Raw genomic sequence first — 21,017 nt, 5'->3', positions numbered from 1 at the left:
TACAGGGGTGCTGTTGGTGGCATTTTTGGCAGACCAGTGGGAAGCAACCAAACAAGGGTAACTTCCTTCATCTTCTGTCCAACTTGTCCAGGTTTTCTTGGGGCTGTCTCAGAGAGCACTGCGGGGTAAGCTTCTCTGGCCTGCAGGTTTGGGTTATAAGTCTTTCAGCTGTAAGTCCTCAAATCCAACTCCTACTAAAAGAAGAAGAGGAAGAAGAGGTGAAGATGGAAAGGACAGGGGATGAGGTAAGGGAGAAGGTGGTGGTGATGTTGATTCATATAACAGATATGCTCTGTGGGTGAACCTCATTGGCTTCAGAAATAACTGGATCTAGGTGCTCAATGTCATCAATTCTTTCTCTCTCTCCACCTCTCCATTTTGCTTTCCCCTGAATGGGCATCATTATAAAGTAGGCTTTCTTTAAAGGTGGCCATTGGTAAGCCCAGACTTATTTTCAAATTAGCTTAACTACCCTGCAGAAAGAGAACCTCTCTTTTCCAACAATTTCAGAAAAACCCTTGTTGGTTTCTCATTGGCCAGGCCTGGGTCATGCACCCGTATAGTCTGGGGTGTGGTCAGCTCCATCAAACCTATTGGCTAAGAATAGGTGTGGGCTAAAGAACAGAAGTGATATTACCAGAAGAAGAGAGAATGGTTGCTGGGCATACAATACCACTCAGATGGCCACTGTTACTAGCATAACCACATAATCGAATGTTCAAGACAGGACTCTTTTGAGAGTGAAAGAGGGCACTTTTAATATTTATATCAGGACAACAGGCTTAGACCAAGTCTAAGAGCCAGGGAGCTGGGGTTGGGTTGGGGACTGCCACACTGAGCCCTGGATCCTGCAAATCAAATCGTTTTGGCTCTCCTGCTCCCCAACATAAGAGGGAGAAGGCGCTTGGGGTTCAGAGGTCAAGTGGGATAGAGGGTGGCTGGTGTGTGTGTGTGAAAACACATTGGGAAGCAAGTCCTAATTCTATACAACCACTCACACTGTATTCTTCTCAAACAGCTTCACCCAGCCTCCCACGCCCATGTTTTGCTCTTGTTATGTCCTGTCCTCTTGCCAGAAATGTCCTTCCTGTACTCTTCATATTCCATAATGCTTCTCTAGTCCCCCACTCTCCCAGAGTCCCTTTACCTGCTCCCTCCATCCCAGCTTCTCACAGCTCCTGAAGTATTTCTAGATTCAACATGGGTTGTATGTCCTGCCTCCACCATGCAGTAGAGCTTTGTTGTGGGTTTTGCTTTCTCCCCATCCCCCTGCCACATAGCCCTCAATGCTGCTGACTGCAGATTCTAAGCTGGACCAGTCTGCTGGGTCAAGACCTTCAGCAGTCTCTATCCCCCCAGCCCAGAGCCGTCTCTGCTCCCTACTTTGTTTTCCTGGTATTGATCGCCAGGGAATCAGCCAAAGAGCTTCTCACGCAAAGGCATGCAAACTTTGACCCAGAATTGTCTATTCAGCTCCTGGCCAAGGTTCTCTAACCTCCTGCCTGTCTCCCTCTTTCTTTGCCCAGTGCTCCTGAGCACCCCCACCATCTGGGGAGCTGTTCTGTGGAGATAGGACTGGGTGAGAAGTGCAATGCTTTCCTTAACCCTCATTGCACCAGACTTATGTCCAGGAGTATGGGGAGATGGGAGCCCTGACCCAGGGGCTAAGGCTGTACCCCTTTGGCCTCCCAGTGTTTTGCTGGTACTCTGGGACAATAAATCATGGTGGGAAGAGCCCTGGCCTGGAAGCAAAGGCTAGAGCTCTGGACTCTGCTTTGATTTGCCATATATCCTTGGGCCTTCTCCTTCCGGTGTCAGTTTCTCCAGCTGAAAAGTGGGAAAGGAATTGGCTTAATTAGCTAATGAATTTATTTGGGATCAAGAGTCCCTTAAATGCCCTAGTCAGTTTGGCTCCGTGGATAGAACATCCGCCTGTGGACTGAAGGGTCCCAGGTTCGATTCCAGTCAAGGGCACATGCCCAGGTGTGCAGGAGGCAGCCGATCAGTGATTCTCTCTCATCATTGATGTTTCTATCTCTCTCTCCCTCTCCCTTCCCCTCTGAAATCAAGAAAAAAAAATATTTTAAAAAAGAGTCCCTTAGAGAATGTGAGCAAAACAATGCCTCTTCTATCAAACAAAGAGGTTTTTTGGATCCTTGGTCAGGAGCCTCAGCAGGTGGTCCTCTCATCCTGATGAGCAAGTTGTGATTCTCTAAAGCTTGGGAATTGGTGCGGACGCTAAGGAATCTGGGAGTGCCTTCCTCCCCACTTCCTTGTCACAGCTTCCATGCAGGTTCTTTCTCTTCTGTGGCTCTTGCTCCAACTGGGATTGAAGGGCAGAGCTTTCTTGGGTATCATCATGTTTTGTGGGCTGAGCCATAGATGTAGAGGAAGGGATGAATGGAACAATGCTGGATGAACTGGAAGCCCAGCAATAGTTCCTTTGTCTCCTGTCTGTTCTGTTGCCTAAATTCCACCATTATAGCATCAGTACTTTGGGCTCAGCATCACCCTGGTCATAATACAGTTGGATTTTTTGTTGTTAACCCTCAACCAAGGATATTTTTTCCATTGATTTTTTTTTTTTAAGATTCTTAAGTAAATCTTTATTGTTCAGATTATTACATTTGTTCCTCTTTTTTCCCCCCATAACTCCCCTCCTCCCAGTTCCCGCCCCACCATCGGCCCTCACTCCCCACCCACTGTCCTCATCCATAGGTGCACGATTTTTGTCCAGTCTCTTCCCGCATCTCCCACACCCCTTTCCCCCCCAAGAATAGTCAGTCCATTCCCTTTCTATGTCCCTGATTCTATTATGATCACAAGATTATTTATTCACTTGATTCTTAGATTCACTTGTTGATAGATGCATGTTTGTTGTTCATCCATTGATTTTTTTTAGAGAGAGTGGAAGGGGGAGAGAGAGAGAGAGAGAGAAACACCAATGTGAAAGAGATATCAATTGGTTGCCTCCTGAATGTACCTCGATAGGGGCCAGAGATGGAACCTGCAGCCAGGTGCATGTCCTTCACTGGGAATCGAACCCATGACCCTTCAGTGCAAGGGCAATGCTCTAACTTCTGAGCAGCACTGGCCAGGGCATAATACAGCTAGATTTAATTCCTTTACCAGTTATTAATATCTTGCAAGAAATTGGCTTATCAGATCAATTACCCACAGGTTGGCTTTCTGTGCTTGGGCATAGAGGAAGGAATGACAGGTTGGGTCGGAGTCATAGCAAGGGTCAAGTGTTCTGAGTATTACCATGGAGAAGCGCTGGAAACAGACCAGGGGACACCTAACTTGTTGTGGAGAGGATTCAGGGGGGCTTCCCAGAGGAAGTGGTGTTTAGTTGAGACTTAAACAAGAGGAAATTAGAAGTAGAGGTTGATAGGCCTGATAGGTTCTGCTAAAGATCCTGTTTGTACCCAGATGGGAGCTAATGAAGGGGCAAGGTGGTGATGGAATGAGATTTTGCATTTTTGAAAAGACCACTTTGGATTCGACAGGGTGGAAAAAGAATTGAGGGGAGTAAAAGGCAAATGGGAACTAGGTTTGGAGGCCATTAATACTCTGGGGAGCGATGATGAGGACCTACAGGACAATGTGGCAGCGGGGCTGGACAGATGTAGAGAAATGTGCCCTTGCCTATTCTCAGCATAGAAGCCAGAGTGACCTTCATTGACTCAGACTCTACAATGTCTCCGTCTCACACAGGAAGTTCCACTTTCTCAACAGCGTGCTCCCTGCACTTGGGGCAGGGATGTCCCATGAGCATCCCATCCCCTTGGGGGCACTAAATTTCAGCAGAACTTCCCAGTCACAAAACACTGTACATTTCCAGTGCCCATGGTACTGCCCCTCCCTCAAGAACCACTGTTCAGGGCCTTTGAACGTGCTGTTCCCTTTCCAAGGTGCGCTCTTCCTCCTGGTATCTGTGCACCTTGATTCTTGAGTCCACATTTCTCTCTCTGCCCAGTGTCATTTTCTCTGTGAGGACTTCTCTGACCACCCTATTTTCAACTGCATTCTGCCCCCGTGTGATTCCTACCCCTTCTCTGCTTTTTCTCTGTAGCATTTGTCACCCTCTGATATTCTCTGTGCTTATCTGCCCCCCTCCCGCCACCGAAATAGAATTTAAGTTCCATGTGAGCAGGAAGTTGTCAGTTTGTTCACTTGCACATCAATCGCCAGCACCCAGAACAGTACCTGGCTCACAGTAGGCGGTTGGTGAAATGTTTGTGCAATGCATTAAGTGGCATCTGGCGGAGTGGGAGGTCAGGGGCCAGGATGCGGCTGTTTTCTGGCCTGGGCCAGCACAGGGATGGTGGTGCCATTAGATGGGTAGGGGAGCATGGCTGGGCGGGGGAGGGGGGGAGGCGGTATTGTGATTAGTTGGGGACAGGTTGTGCCTGGACATTCCACATGGGAAGGATTCGGCAGGGGCCAAGGACAGCTTCGGAGGCAGCCAGACAGGCGAGCCGGGCAACGCTGGGGCTGCGTGTCCTGCTACAGGCGTGGGCCAAAAATACGGATACACGCAGGCGCCCGCCTGCAGGCAAAGGCCCAGCTCCGCACGCAAACCTGGGCCCTTTGCACCGCCCCACCTCCACATCCAATAGCACATCTGCCAGGCTCTGCCACTCCTCTCCCTCCACCCTGTAAGAGCCCGCCCCGGCTCCCCTTTCCCTGCTCGCGTGACTGTGCCGGGACCCCACCAGGGCAGCGACGATGAGCAGCTGGATGTCTGCGCGGGACTCCCAGGCTTTCTCACGCAACCGCCGGGCACCTCACCCCCGGCCAAGTGGGGCCGGGGGGGGGGGGGGGGGGGGGGATGGGCCACGTGACCTCTGCCCCCTGGAGGGAGGTTCCAGACACACGCACGCTAGCCTGGGGAGGTGTCTGTGCCCGGCGCCCCTAGCCTGGGGAGGTGTCTGTGCCCGGCGCCCCGTCCTCAGTCTCTTGGCCCATTCCCCTGCCCGGCCCCAGGGCCTCTCTCTAACCCCTTCCTCACCAACCGGGAGCTAGCCAAGCAGCCCCCCTCGCCGCCTGATTTTTCTGCCCGGCCAAAGCGCTAGCAACCCGGGAGCCGGGAGGGAACTTCGAGGGCGGGTGGGTCCCGGCGGGAGGTGGCCCCTAGAGGCGGTACCGAGTAACGTGTGAGCGCTCGGAGAGAACGCACGTTCTCCGTTCCCGCTCCCGGGGCAGGGAGCGCGGACCTTTTTGCTAGGTGCCGGGGCTCTGGGGACGCTGCGTGGGGGAAAGGGCAGCCCATCGGCGCCGCTGGCCTTCCGGCCCCGGTGACCTGGGAGCAGGGTCGCCGCGCTTCTCACGCGAGCCCGGACTCAGTAAACCGGGAAAAGGAGGTCACCACCCGGCAGCCCCGCCCCTGCTGGTTGGCCTCGGTCCGCTAGTAGTGAGGGGAGGCACTTACAGGTCCAGTGGGTACAAAAATGAGGGTGAGGCGTTCCCATGCCCTCTTTTCGGGCTGTGCTGGGACTTCTCCCCAAACCCCCGCCTCACCTGGGCTCTGCGCTGTCCAAGGGGTGCCTTGGAACTGGAGACCCCAGGTGTCCCCAGCCCTCACCCTTTTACGTGCCGGCACATGGAAGAGGCGTCCCCATAGTGGGTTCTTACCGGTCCCTGTGCCTCCGCTCCCCCACTTCCCATCCACCCTAGAGCGACTATTCCCCCTCAGGCCGCCCCTCCCTCAGTTGCATCCCTGAGCCAAGGGGCGTGGCCACGGGCAAGCTGCCTATAAAGTTGGTTGTGCCTTCACCCTCACCCTGAAGGTGACAGACAGTTGCTTGGAGCCTTCCTTGATCTTCTTTGGGGTCCTGGCTTCTGAGACAACTCTTCCCAGCTCAGTTCAGCACCTCCTCACAGCCACAGGTGAGTGCTGGGACTTCTGGCCTGCCCCTCCCTCCCAATAGAAGGAACATTTTAATGCCTCCAGGTCTTCCCAGGTAGTCACTGATCTAGCACCTCAAAAAAGGCTAGGAGTGGCCTTAGTGACTAAGCAGTCCAGCTCCCTAAAGGGGCAACTGAGGCCAAGGGAAGGGCAGAACTTGCTGAATGTCCCACAGCTAGTATCAGAACTCTAGATCCAGAAGGACCCCTTTCAGGCTCCAGGACCCAGACTCCAGCTTTATCCCCCAGTGGCTCTCTAAATGCCTGGGCCTTCCCCATCAGAGTCACCTGGTTATGTGGAATAAGAACACAGTTTACCTAAACTGGGTGCATATATAGCCTCTCCTCAGGTTGTGTGATGAGGAGGGCTTCTCCCTGGGTGGTGAGGGTGAATGGAGGGGGCAGGTTGTGTTCTTACCAGCTGTACCTGCCTTATCTAAAAGCTACCCCTGGCTGGCTCTACCCTCCCAAGGCATGGCTTGTCAGAGCCAAGATGTGCTGACTTGGACAAGAGATCTGAGCAAGAGTCCCGGGCACTGCCCAGAGGCCTTCCCTATCCCGTTGACTGTCTTCTCTGGCGTCTGTTGGGGAGCAGTGTGAGAGACTGTCAGCTTCAGGGAGCTTGACCACCAGTCCTTGGTAACTCACCCGTCACATATCTCTTGGGCTCTTACCATCTTACTAAGTATGGCTAGAGGTCCTTGGGGCACCCAATGTGTGCAAGGGGACACCATGGCATACCAAGGCCTAGCAGTGTTCCCAGTTCACTTAGGGAGCCAGGACTTTTGTATGTGTGCTTTGGGATCCAGCTCCTCCAGGAAGCCTCCCTACACAGACAGCTAAAGTACTTGAGGTAGGAACCATACAGCCAACCTCCCCGTCTTGAATGGCTCTCCAGTGAGAATTGAGCCCAACAAAGACTCTGGCCTAGATTTCTGTGACTGGGACCTTAATCTAACTGGTCTCCAAATGCTTTTAAATAGAGAGCTGGGGCTGAGAGCCATGTGGCTTAGGCAGTGGTCTTCTTATCCCCTGTTCCCTTCCCACTCTATTCCAGGGTCTGGCAGGATACCCTAGACCCTGGAGTTGAGCAGGAGAGAACTGAGGGTTCTGGGAACACTCTTCAAAGGGAGGTAGCTATGACAGGAGCTGAAAATCTCCCAGGGAACTTTGCTAAGAGGTCTGAATCCTAGCTCAGTCACTGGTTGCTGGGTAACTTTAGCCAAATCAGTGCACCCTCTGAAGATCAATTTCCCCAAAGGAGTGGATGATGCCTGGTTCTCCCCAATAGCAGTGTTTCCCTAAGTGTGGTGAGCATTACTCAAGGGCATTTAGGTGATGCATATCAATTATGTGTTTATTTTAACATATATTAGGGGGAAAATCAAACCTGTACTTTCACACAGATATGATTGTTTGGGATGATGGTAAGTGGGTAGATTTAAAGTTGATTTTAAAAAAATGTGAAGAAAATAATAGTGCAGGTGTATATGGAAATCACGAAGTGACGTTGGAAAGCGCTGTTTTAAACTGGTGCACAAATAAGAGAGGGTGTTCTGGAATTAAATAATTTGGGTTGGACATGTGGATCCAAAACTTCCTGGCTATGTGACCTTGAGCAAGTTACTTACCTTCTCTGAGCCTTACCTCAGCCTATCTCATAGGCTGTGGCCAGGACTGAATGAAGAATATGGAAATTCTTGGCACACAGTGGCAGCTCAATAGCTTCTCCCACCTCCTCCTCCCCTTCATGCTCAGTGAGCAGTTCTAGATAAGGTTTTCTCTTAATCAGCATGCTGATACTTTAGGACATGGGTTCCTCCTATGCCCCTATATGATGTCTTGATCTTTCCCTCCTGCCCACCTTTCAGTGGCCACCTTGCCATCTCTACGCTGATCATGCTTTCTGTATTTGGACTCTCCATCCCCATCTCGGCCACAGAACTTCTCCTGGCCTCCACCACCTTCTGCCTAGTATTCTGGATGTTCAGAGCCTGGAGGCCTGGGGTCCCCAAAGGCTTGAAGAGTCCTCCAGGGCCCTGGGGCTGGCCCCTGCTTGGACACATGCTGACCTTGGGGAAGAACCCACACCTGGCGCTGTCACGACTGAGCCAGCGTTATGGGGACGTGCTAGAGATCCGCATTGGCTGCACACCTGTGCTGGTGCTCAGTGGCCTGGACACCATCCGGCAGGCTCTGGTGCGGCAGGGCGACGATTTCAAGGGCCGGCCTGACCTCTACAGCTTCACCTTCATCTCTGGTGGACAGAGCATGACCTTTAACCCAGACTCTGGACCGGTGTGGGCTGCCCGCCGGCGTCTGGCCCAAAATGCCCTGAAGAGTTTCTCTATTGCTTCAGACCCGACTTCCTCATCTTCTTGCTACTTGGAGGAGCATGTGAGCAAGGAGGCTGAGGTCCTCATCAGCAAGTTCCAGGAGCTAATGGCAAGGGTTGGACACTTTGACCCCTACAGGTATGTAGTGGTGTCAGTGGCCAACGTCATATGTGCCATGTGCTTTGGTCAGCGTTATGACCATGATGATCAAGAGCTACTTAGTATAGTCAACCTGAGTAATGAGTTCGGGGAGGTGGCTGCTTCCGGAAACCCAGCTGACTTCCTCCCTATCCTCCGTTACCTGCCCAACTCTGCCCTGAGTATCTTCAAGGACGTGAATAAGAAGTTCTACATCTTCATGCAAAAGATGGTTAAGGAACACTATAAAACGTTTGAGAAGGTACAGACTGGGGAGAGGCAGGTGGGTGGTGAGGAGCAGGTAGGGTCAGGGGTCAGGTGGTCAGTGATAACTGGAGCAGCATGGGGTTTGGCAGACTCTCAGGGGCCTTCACCCTGGGATTTTGAAGTTAGTAATGGACAGGACTCCATCCATGGAGGGGAATAGAACGTTTTCTTGACCAGTCCTTTTATCCTTCTAACAGACAGCAATATTTACTGAATAGCCAGTCCATGCTGTACCCTAGGCCAGTTATAGGGACTAGGAAGAATTAAAAAGTTAGTCTCCTGGCCTCATGGGAGAGAAAAGGGTAAAGAGGCCTGGCCAGTGTAGTTCAGTGGTTGACCGTTGACCTATGAACCAGGAAGTCATTGTTTGATTCCCGGTGAAGGCACATGACCAAGTTGTGGGTTTGATCCCCTGTGGGGGGGTGTACAGGAGGCAGCCATTCAATGGTTCTCTCTCATCATTGATGTTTCTATCTCTCCCTTTCCCTTCCTCTCTGAAATCAATAGATACATACAAGGGTAAAGAGCACGTCCAGATGATAATGGTATCAGACTCTGTCTGTCAGGTTTCTCTTGAGTTGGGGCAGGAGAGAGCCTTGGTCAGGCAGAGAGAAGCTGGGATGGCAGCCTTGGGTGTGTGAGTGGGGGTGTCATCTCTTGAACAAAGATACTAGGGATAGTAAGAGACCAGATCTGGATGGAGAGGTAAGTCTGGGTTTGGGATCTTGCTCACCCGTGGGCCTTCTGTGCTCAGGGCCACATCCGAGACATCACAGACAGCCTGATCAAACATTGTCAGGACAAGAAGCTGGATAAGAACGCCAATATCCAGCTGTCAGATGAGAAGATCGTTAGTGTCGTCTTGGACCTCTTTGGAGCTGGTATGAGCTACCCCATTTGCCTTTCCTGTACTCAACTGCCCCACCCCATCAACCACCAAGCTTCTCCCTCTGTTCTTTTCTGGCCAGGGTTTGACACAGTCACAACTGCCATCTCTTGGAGCCTCATGTACCTGGTGACAAGCCCCGGTGTGCAGAGAAAGATCCAGGAGGAGCTCGGTAGGTGGTGACCTCCTTCAAAGTGCTCAGTGCAGGGGACCCAGCCGTGGTATGGGAGGCATCTTCATCTGTCCGTCCGCTGTGCCCCGCAGACACAGTGGTTGGCAGGGCACGGCAGCCACAGCTCTCTGACAGGCCCCAGCTGCCCTATCTGGAAGCCTTCATCCTGGAGACCTTCCGACACTCCTCCTTTGTCCCCTTCACCATCCCCCACAGGTGAGGCCCCATGGAACTTCTACCTGATACTGGGCCTTACTCAGTCCATGCACTTGATCAGGGCTGGTGGGAGGGACATGGTATGGGGGGTAGAGGGATCTCATTGTGGCCCTGAGCTTAACTGAGCTTCTTCCCTCCCCAGTACTACCAGAGACACAAATTTGAGTGGCTTTTACATCCCCAAGGGGCGTTGTGTCTTTGTGAACCAGTGGCAAATCAACCATGACCAGTAAGTTGAAACTCCACCCTCTTCTGAGTTTCAGACCCTGCTGTCCCTGGCCATTTGCCTATCCCCTACTCTTGTGGGCTGGGGTGCAACCTCCTGCTTCTGAGCTGCTTCTTCAGTTACTCGCTCTGATTACAGGAAACTGTGGGATGACCCATCTGAGTTCCGACCAGAACGTTTTCTCACCCCCAATGGCACTATCAACAAGGCACTGAGTGAGCAGGTGATTCTCTTTGGCCTTGGCAAGCGGAAGTGCATTGGTGAAAACATTGCCCGCTTCGAGGTCTTTCTCTTCCTGGCCATCATGCTGCAGCAGGTAGAATTCAGCATACCACCAGGCGTGAAGGTGGACATGACCCCCATCTATGGGCTGACCATGAAGCATGCCCACTGTGAGCACTTCCAGGTGCAGGTTCGCTCTTAGGTGGCTGAGAGCCCTGCAGAGCCTTGTACCTGTAAAAGCTACTCAGGCTTGTGTCTCTGGTGGTACTAACTTAATGTGATAGAAAAATTCATATCCACATATCTAGAAATGTGTAGGAAACATCTTCCTGAGCTAAATAAAGATATTATGCAGAAGTGGAGATTTTTGAATCTTGAATTAAACCATTGCTCATCTACATTCCCACCCTGCTCTCAATCTTGTGTCTAGTTTTACTGTAGGAGAAGAAAAGTAGGTGGATAGGAGGTAAAGCCACTCTTCCCAGGCAGCTCAAAATCTGGTTGGGGACAGAGCACACATTAATTAACAGCATTCTCTGGACCAGGCACTGGGGGGGTATAAAGTGAGTAAAACATGGCCCCTGCCTTTGAGCGCCTCCCAAGTTACTGACTCATAAACACATTATCCTACTCATTGTGATCAGGCAGATACATATAGGAGGGTGAGGTCCAGAGCCTTGGGGTGAGGGATGGTGGGAAAGATTACTGGGCTTTGGGGACAACTGTGAATAGTCTTCCTTGAAGGTAGTTTCCCTTGGGTAGATTCTGGTCAGTGTAGAGAGAGAGAGAGAGGTTCAAAAGTTGTGGTCTATTCCTCACTAGTCATATCTGGCTCAGGTCCTGCAGCCATATTAGAACCCAAGGCTAATCATAGATGGAGAACAAGGCCTTTGGTTGTCAGCCACATAAGCAGACTGTGGCCCAGATTTCTTTTTTTAAATATATTTTTATTGATTTCAGAGAGAAAGGGAGAGGGAGAGAGAGACAGAAACATCAATGATGAGAGAGAATCATCAATCAGCTGCCTCCTGTGTGCCTCCTACTGGGGATCGAGCCCACAACCAAGGTACATGCCCTTGACCGAAATCAAACCCGGGACCCTTCAGTCCACAGGCTCTATCCACTGAGCTAGAGATGCCCAATCATTCTTGTACTGATTTATTTTTTTACTTAAAAAATAACTTGTTTCCTGTGCTATAACACAGATGAGCCTGAGAACATCATGCTAAATGAAAGAAACCAGACACGCCGAAACCGGTTTGGCTCAGTGGATAGAGCGTCGGCCTGCGGACTGAAAGGTCCCAGGTTCGATTCCGGTCAAGGGCATGTACCTGGGTTGCGGGCACATCCCCAGTGGGAGATGTGCAGGAGGCAGCTGATTGATGTTTCTCTCTCATCGATGTTTCTAACTTTCTATCTCTCTCCCTTCCTCTCTGTGAAAAATCAATAAAATATATTTTAAAAAAAAGAAAGAAAGAAAGAAAGAAAGAAACCAGACACAAACGGCCACATATTATATAATTCCAGTTATATGAAATGTCCAGAACATGCAAATTCATAGAGACAGAAAGTACCTTAGTGGTTGCCAGGGGCCAGGGGATGGAATAAAGGAAGATACAAGGTTTCTTTTAAGAGTGATGGAAATATCCTGGAATTATATAATGGTGATGACTGTATAACCTTTTTATGCTATTTTTCAATTACAGTTTACATTCAATATTATTTTGTATTATTTTCAGGTGCACAGCATATACTAAAAACCACTGAATTATGCAGTTTAAACTAAAACACTAAAAAATGAAAGAGTTTGTCAACCTTTTTTCTAAAAAAAAAGTGAGAAAGGAATGGGGATAGTATATACACAATTTATGTAAAGTTCTCAATAATCATATTAGTAATAATATTAGTATTTCTATTTTGAGACTACATGGTAATTTAGGGTAAAATAAATGAGCAATTAATAATGAGGATATTCTAATTCATAATTCCCTGTATCCTTGAGAACCAGGATTTTTGGTATGGAAAAAAAGAGATACAGATATAATATAGAAAAGGTTAAGTTAAAAGGTATATATGTTGCCCGGCTGGTGTGGCTCAGTGGTTGAGAGTTGACCTATGAACAAGGAGGTCACAGTTCAATTCCCAGTGCGTGCCAAAGGCAGCCAACCAATAATTCTCTCTCATCATTGATGTTTCTATCTCTCTCTCTCTCTCCCTTTCTCTCTGGAATCAATAAAAAAATATTTTTTAAAAAGCATAAAAGGTATATATATAATGTATATGTATATTTCTAAGTGTTAGAAACAATGGCCAACTCATAGCAATGAGCATTCCTAATGCCTAGATTACCATCCAGGGTTTCTTGCAAGAGAAACACTGGTTACAGATATGGGGTAAGAAATGTAAAAGATGAGCTTAAAACAGTTGCACAAACCACAAAGCAAATATGCCACAATATGACCATAAGTGGATTAAGCCATTCAGGAGCCTATGGAAAAGGCTCCAACTGGCCAAAGATAGAACAATTCTGAGTGTCATAAAAATATTTCCACTGATTAAAACCCATCAAATATGTTTGAATCCATGAGCTCATAAAAAATCAGCTGATTACCTTCAGCAGAACCAACCTACTTATCTTGAAAAGTGAAAAACCAAGGCAAAAAGCAAGCATTTATTCTACCTTTTCTTTTTTTTTCTTTGATTAGTTAAATCTTTATTGTTCAGATTATTACATTTGTTCCTCTTTTTCCCCCCCATAATTCCCCTCCACCCAGTTCCCACCCCACCCTCCGCCCTCACTCCCTCCCCCCCCCCCTGCACTGTCCTCATCCATAGGTGCATGATTTTTGTCCAGTCTCTTCCCGCATCCTCCTCACCCCTTTCCCCCTCAAGAATAGTCAGTCCACTCCCTTTCTATGCCCCTGATTCTATTATAATCACCAGTTCATTCTGTTCATCAGATTCTTTATTCACTTGATTTTCAGATTCACTTGTTGATAGATGTGTATTTGTTGCTCATAATTTGTATCTTTACCTTTTTCTTCTTCTTCCTCTTCTTAAAGGATACCTTTCAGCATTTCATATAATACTGGTTTGGTGGTGATGAACTCCTTTAGCTTTTTCTTATCTGTGAAGCTCTTTATCTGACCTTCAATTCTGAATGATAGCTTTGCTGGATAAAGTAGTCTTGGTTGTAGGTTCTTGGCATTCATCACTTTGAATATTTCTTGCCACTCACTTCTGGCCTGCAAAGTTTCTGTTGAGAAGTCAGCTGACAGTCGTATGGGTACTCCCTTGTAGGTAACTGACTGTTTTTCTCTTGCTGCTTTTAAGATTCTCTCTTTGTCTTTTGCTCTTGGCATTTTAATTATGATGTGTCTTGGTGTGGTCCTCTTTGGATTCCTTTTGTTTGGGGTTCTCTGCGCTTCCTGGACTTGTAAGTCTATTTCTTTCACCAGGTAGGGGAAGTTTTCTGTCATTATTTCTTCAAATAGGTTTTCAATATCTTGCTCTCTCTCATCTTCTGGCACCCCTATAATTCTGATGTTGGTACACTTGAAGCTGTCCCAGAGGCTCCTTACACTGTCTTCGTATGTTTGGATTTTTTCATTTTGCTTTTCCGGTTGGGTGTTTTTTGCTTCTTCGCATTTCAAATCGTTGACTTGATTCTTGCGATCCTCTGGTCTGCTGTTGGGAGTCTATATAATATTCTTTATTTCAGTCAGTGTATGCTTAATTTCTAGTTGGTCCTTTATCACAACCTCGAGGGTCTCATTAGATTTCTTGTAGGTCTCATTAAGTTTATCAGCAGTTTCTAGAAAATTCTTGAAAAACCTTAAAAGTGTGGTTTTGAACTCTATATCCAGTAGTTTGCTTTCCTCCATTTCTGTCATTTGTGTCCTTTTTCTTTGTCTCTGCATTTTTTATGCTTCCCTGTGTTGATACAGTGGTTTTCTGTGCTAAGTGTCCTCTAGGGCCCAGTGGTTCAGCCTCTCCAGTTACTTGAGGAGGACACTCTTGGTGCACCCCCTTGTGGTCTTTGTGCACAGTCTTGTTGTAGTTAAGCCTTGATTGTTGTAGCTATCACTGGGAGGAATTGACCTCCAGGCCAATTGACTGTGAGAATCAGCTGTGTCTGCAGTGGGAGAAGTTCTGTGCTGGAGACCCCCCTCCGGGGCAAGACTTGCTTCAGTGGGGCTTTGGTGCTCACTGAGTCTACCCCCTGAGTGTGTCCTATAAGGGTCCAAGGAGGTGCAAATTGGATGGTCCCACTCTGACCACTGGGCACACTCACTCCTGGTTCTCTAGGGAGGTGCTAATCTAGCCTTTGCCTGAGGCTACCCAGCAAAAGCCTCCCTGCAGGGCTCGGGCGGGGCAGGTCTCACAGGATCAACAGGGTGGGGCTAGCAGTTATGGCTGCTCTCAGTCCTGCCCTCAGAGGCTCTGCTTCTCAATGTCCCAGTAATCGCTGCAAGCCCCTCGGAGAGAAAGCTGCCCTCGAGTTCTGACCATTTTTAGTGTACAGTTCAGTGGTATTAAATACATTCACAATATTATGCAATGGTCACTAACATCCATCACTATAGCACTGAAACTCTATACCCACTAACAATAACTCTTTATTCCCCTCCCCACATAGATTCTGCCTCTATGATAGTGGCTTTATTTTGTTTTATCATGTTCTCAAAATAACCCTGTATGAGAAAAAGAACTGAGAACAAAGTGGCCAATGAGTATCAGGCCAGCCTATAAAAATACTGAGGTCTAGCTGGGAGCATCAAATCAGTTCCAGAGATTAGGGTCTGTTCTTTCTCAGTCCTCTTTTTTGGTCAAGTACAAACAAAGGGAGGCCTCAGAACATTCATCCAGATTTTCATCATTGCCAGGATTTTGCTGACTAAGATCACTCTGCTGATTAAGAAGAGCATACACTTCTATAATTGACTGTAGTCTATAATTGAACCAGGGTTAATCTTTTCTTCTGTTGCGGGATGTTATTGGGCCATCTGTTGTGACAATGGCTACCCCACTAGTAGGACCCTACTTAAGATTCTAGACAGGCCATATTGGCCAATTGTAACTTAGAAAATTATCAGGATCAAAATGACTATTAGTATTTTGATAGGCCTGGAAGCCAAGGACCTACATTATTAAAACCCAGGCGATGAAAACATGTTCCAGAATTCATTTGGGCCTATTGTAGGGAGTCAGTGGCTTTTTATATTTTCCTTGTATTTATTTACATAGGTTCAGCAGGCATATTTGCTATAGCCCAGACTTCCCCTTGCTTGACCAAGAGGAAATCACAGACTGTATGATTGTCTGACAACTTTAGTCAATGAATTTAAACTAGCCTGTTGGGCTTCAGAACAGAAGTGGGATCATATATTACTCTGGTAGGTCAGAGACAACTTTGAATCTTTTCTAGTTGTGCTATTCCCACTGTGAGAATTGTAGCTGCAGAGTACCCATGAAGATGGAATCAGTTATCCTTCATCGAAGTTCTTATGAATAATTTGTGTTTGCCTCATTTTGGAGGCTTCTGAGTGTCTTTTTAAGGAAGCATGATATACTTTAGTGTCTGCAAAAATAAACACTTATGTTTGGCTGTGGAAATGTAAAATGATGTCGATGCTTTGGAAAACAGCTCCTCAAAAGTTTAAATATAGAGTTACCATGTGACCTAGAAATTCTACTCTTCGATATATAACCAAGAGAATTAAAACATATGTCTACACAAAAACTTGCTCATAAATGCTCATAACAATGTTATTCATTGCTGGAAGCTGGTCCATCCTTGCTGCTTGACACAATCGCTACAGGGAAGAAACATCTGCACAGCATATGTTTCAAGGGACCTGGCATACTGTTCTTAATATGTTTACTCCCCTTCTTAGCGCTATGTGTTCTAACCAGGGCCACCTCCCCGAGAAAGGTTGTTTCCCCAGGTGGGGATTTTTGCCTGGAGTTAGGGATTAACAGGACTAAGGAAGGGAATAAATCAGTAAAACCCCTTAACTAAGTGCCAGGCAGGTAGTTTAATCACCTTAACTATGAACAATCACGCTTAAGCTACATAATCTTTACTTAGGATAATCTACTTCAGTTACTTCCTTGTAGCTTAACAGAAGAGTAGAATAGTGACCTTGGAATGGAGATAACAAACTAGCCCTAACCTTTGGAATAGAATGGATAGGATTAAACTCAACTGAACTAGATGGAGATGGGATTTTTGGCAAAGGTCAAATGAGAAACTATAGACATGAAACAAGGAACTGTAGAAGGTCAAGGGAGGACCCAAAACATATGATGATGTAACTATAGAGGCATGCTTATAGGATCAAATGGTATAAATACAGCTGTAACAGGAGAATAAAGAGAGAACCTGGCTATGCTGATCAACTGAACGCTGTCTCCATGTCCTTCATTCTTCGCCAACTCCATCCACACCTTTGGGAACCCTTGGTCCGCTGGGGCCAGACCCTGGCAATTCATAATAGCCAAAATAACAGAAATAACTCAAATGTTATTTGAGTTATTGGATAAACAAAATGTGTAATATCCACAATGGAATATTATTCAAACTTAAAAACAATGAAGCACTGATACATGCTGTAACATGGATGAGCATTGAAAACATTATGTTAAGTGAAAGAAGCCAGACCACATATTATATGGAGGAATGGGGAATAACTGCTAATGTGTACAGAGTTTCTATTTGAGGTGAGAAAAATGATCTGGAATTAGTGGTGATAGTTGCACAACTTCATGACTATAGTAAAGAAAACACTGAATTAGAGACTTTAAAAGGGTGAATATTATGGTATATGTACTATATCTCAAATTTAAAAATTACATCAGGGACCAGGAGGCCAGGACAAATGAGTCTTATAGAATGTTGAAGCTGTTCATATTTGGTCTACGGGCCAATCAGAATCTTCTGTGCATACTAAGTGTAACATATAAGACTGGCTAAGCAGTGGTTCTCAACCTTCCTAATGCTGCGACCCTTTAAGACAGTTCCTCATGTTGTGGTGACCCCCAGCCATAAAATGATTTTCGTTGCTACTTCATAACTGTAATTTTGCTACTGTTATGAATCGTAATGTAAATATCTGATATGCTATATGTGTTTTCCGATGGTCGTGACCCATAGGTTGAGAACCGCTGGAAGAGTTATTTGGGAAAGACTGTATTTCCAAATGAAGGTCTCTATTACTTGGCAAGTTTAATAAATTCACTTTTGTCTTTCAGTTAGTCTCCATTTTAAATTTTCTTCAAAACGAAGGCCCCACATGGTGGCAATCCCACAGGACCCTCAATTCTTGAGCACTCAATTCTGACCTTGTGTGCCCTTTATTGATAACTTCCAGTTTGCTGTTGGGTGTATCTCAAGGACAATATTGAATTTCAAGTATTTCTGTTGAGTCTCACTGCTGTATTTTGTTATCCTAGGATATACTAGGCTCCTTTGTGCTTCTCTCTTTCTTTAACACTTTAGAGAGTTCATTAGGCAATCCTTTACTAAACCTGTTTATCATTTCATTGTCAAATGATTTTTTTTCATTCCTTAGTAATTCCTTAAATTACTAAGAGGAAGGGAGGGGAGAGAGAGATAGAAACATCAATGATGAGAGAGAATCATCATTTGGCTGCCTCCTGCATGCCCCCACTAGGGATCAAGCCCACAATCTGGGCATATGCCCTGACTGGGAATTGAACTGTGACCACCTGATTCATAGGTCAACATTCACCCACTGAGCCATACCAGTTAGGCCATTCCTTAGTAATTTTTGTTTTGATTGTTTTAAAGGAGCATTTTTTAGGGAACACATAACGGCACAGATCTAATAAGTCCCTTTCCAAGCTGGCCCTCAAGAGCTTTAATAACTTTTTAATATAAGTATGTCCCATGCAATATTTGGGACATACTTATAGTAAAAAAAATTTAATTGTTTATCTAAAATCCAAATTTAACTGGAAATCCTATATTTTTATTTGCTAAATCTAAAAATCTAATGGTACCCCATAAAGATTATATCATCTTCAAACAAAAGCATTTTTACTTCTTCCTTTCCAATGTGAAAGGCTCTGGCTGAATTTCCAGTACTGTGTTGAGCAGGAGTGGTGAAAGTGGGCAACTTGTGTTGTTCCTGATCTTAAAGGAAAAGTTTTTCTCCTTTCACCATTGAGTATAATGTTAGCTGTGGGCTTTACATATATGGCTCTTATTATGTTGAGGTATGTTCCTTCTATAGTCAATTTGTTGAGTGTTTTTTATTATGAAAATGAAAGGATTTTATATTTTGTCAATGCTTTTCTGCATCTATTGAGATGATTATATAATTTTCATTTTTAATTTTGTTAATGTGATGTATCACATTTATTGATTTGTATATATCAAACCATCTTTGTGTCCTAGGGATAAATCCCACTTGATCATAGTGTATTGTTATGGGTTCACTCAGTGAGATAGACCACCGACTCAGAATTCAAATTTAAGAGCCTATATTAAGCTGGCCAGCTGACTACAGTTACAGCACCCTACCAAAACAGAGTCTGAACTGCAGCCCAGACTACAGGAATTACAGCATTTTTATTTGCAAAAACCACAAAGTTACAAAACCTTAGTTCCTGACACAGTACAGCATCATTACAGTAACTACCTTCCTATCTATGTGTTCTAGGAACAGAGAGTACAGCATGCTGGGAAGGGGCCATGAGACCATATCTCAAGGCCTGGCCTGATGTCAGTACCTTCCTATTTATGTGTTTTAGGAACAGACAGCACAGCATGACCCGTCTGGCCAAAGCGCCAGATATGCAGCCCAGCACAGTATGATACTTTTAATGTGCTCTAGAATTCAGTTTGCTAATATTTTTGTATTTTTAAATCACAGTTGATGTACAATATTATATTAGTTTCAGGTGTACAAACCCACAATTAAACATTTATATAACTTAGGAAGTGATCACCCCAGTAACTGTAGTGCCCATCTGACACATGTAGTTATTACAGTATTACTGACTATATTCCCTGTGCTGCACTTTACATCTCCACGACTATTCTGTAACTACTAGAGGCCCAATGCACAAAATTCATGCAAGGCGCTCGGCCCTCACAGCCCTGGCTACCTCAGCCCTCACGGCCCCTGCCCACTGGTTGTTCCGGAAGGTCGTTCTGCCATCTGGTCTAATTAGCATATTAGTTCTTTATTATATAGAATTAATTTGTACTTCTAAATCTCTTCACCTTTTCACCCATCCCCCAACTCCCCTCCCATTTAGCAACCATCAAAATGCCCTCTGTATCTGTAAGTCTGGATTAAAAACCCAGAAGTGGAATTGTTGTGTCCTTCTTTGTTTCTTATTATAGCCTTTAAAAATATACATATTTTGCCTGGTATAAGTATTGCTACCCCAGCTTCTTTTTTCAATTTTTATGAAATATTCTTTTTCATCCCTTTACTTTCAGTCTCTGTGTGCTTTTCAATCTGCAGTGAGTCACTTGTAAACAGCATATGTAAGGGTCTTTTTTAAATTATCCATTCAGACATTGTATGCCTTTTGATTGGAGTATTTAATCCATTTGCATTTAAAGTAATTATTGATAGATATGTATTTATTGACATTTTATTATTTATATTTTAAAATGTTTTTATTGATGAGAGAGAGAGAGAGAGAGAGAGAGAGAGAGAAACATCAATGTGAGAAAGAAACATCAATCATTTGCCTCCCATATGCACCCCAGCCAGGGATCAAGTCTGCAACCTGGATATGTGCCCTGACTAGGAATTAAACCAATGACTTTTTGGTGCATGGGGCAATGCTCAGTCAACTGAGCCACACCAGCCAGGACTAATCACATTTGACCTTTTTCTTCCTTATTCTTCTTAAAGAAGACTTTTTAACATTTATTTTAATACTGGTTTGGTGGTGATGAACTCCTTTAGCTTTTTCTTATCTGGGAACCTCTTTATCTGTCCTTTAATTCTAAATGATAGCTTTGCTGGGTAGAGTAATCTTGGTTATAAGTCCTTACTTTTCAACACTTTGAATATTTCTTACCAATTCCTTATGGCCTGCAAAGTTTCTGTTGAGAAATCAGCTGACGGCCTTATGGGCGCTCCCTTGTAGGTAACTAACTGCTATTCCCTTGCTGCTCTTAATAGTCTCTATCTTCCACCGTAGGCATTTTAATTATGTATCTTGGTGTGGGCCTCTTTGGGTTCATCATTTGGGATTCTCTGTGCTTCCTGGACTTGTATGTCTATTTCCTTCACCTGGTTAGGGAAGTTTTTCCATCATTATTTTTTTTTAAATATTTTTATTGATTTCAGAGGAAGGGAGAGGGAGAGAGAGATAGAAACATCAATGATGAGAGAGAATCATTGGTTGGCTGCCTCCTGCACACCCCCACTGGGAATGGAGCCCGCAACCTGGGTATATGCCCTGACCAGAAATCTACCCTTGACCTCTTGGTTCATAGGTTGATACTCAACCACTGAGCCACGCCGGTCATGCCCATCATTATTTTTTCCACAAAGGTTTTCAATTATTTGCTCTCTTCTCTTCTCCTTCTGGCACCCTCATAGTGTGAATGTTGGTACACTTGAAGTTGTCCCAGAGACTCCTTACACTATC

At 45.8% G+C, this 21,017-nt stretch overlaps 1 protein-coding gene across 2 annotated transcripts; it reads left to right on the top strand.

Annotated features, from left to right (window-relative positions):
- The first annotated feature begins 5,477 nt into the window (after positions 1-5,477).
- LOC118675915 (cytochrome P450 1A1) lies at positions 5,478-10,735 on the top strand. Of its 2 annotated transcripts, XM_036348868.1 has the most exons (8): positions 5,478-5,892; positions 6,383-6,549; positions 7,782-8,646; positions 9,406-9,532; positions 9,620-9,709; positions 9,802-9,925; positions 10,068-10,154; positions 10,290-10,735. In XM_036348868.1, the coding sequence occupies exons 3-8, from the start codon at positions 7,810-7,812 to the stop codon at positions 10,573-10,575; spliced, it is 1,551 nt and encodes a 516-aa protein (XP_036204761.1). In that variant the 5' UTR covers positions 5,478-5,892; positions 6,383-6,549; positions 7,782-7,809; the 3' UTR covers positions 10,576-10,735. The 2 variants fall into 2 exon arrangements, with proteins under 2 accessions (XP_036204761.1, XP_036204751.1); XM_036348858.1 differs by lacking the exon at positions 6,383-6,549.
- Positions 10,736-21,017: the final 10,282 nt, after the last annotated feature.

Source organism: Myotis myotis, unplaced genomic scaffold (assembly GCF_014108235.1).
Source record: "Myotis myotis isolate mMyoMyo1 unplaced genomic scaffold, mMyoMyo1.p scaffold_m19_p_1, whole genome shotgun sequence".
NCBI lineage: Eukaryota > Metazoa > Chordata > Mammalia > Chiroptera > Vespertilionidae > Myotis > Myotis myotis.
The sequence above is the reverse complement of the archived record's forward strand: the minus strand, read 5'-3'. Positions and strand labels throughout refer to the sequence as shown.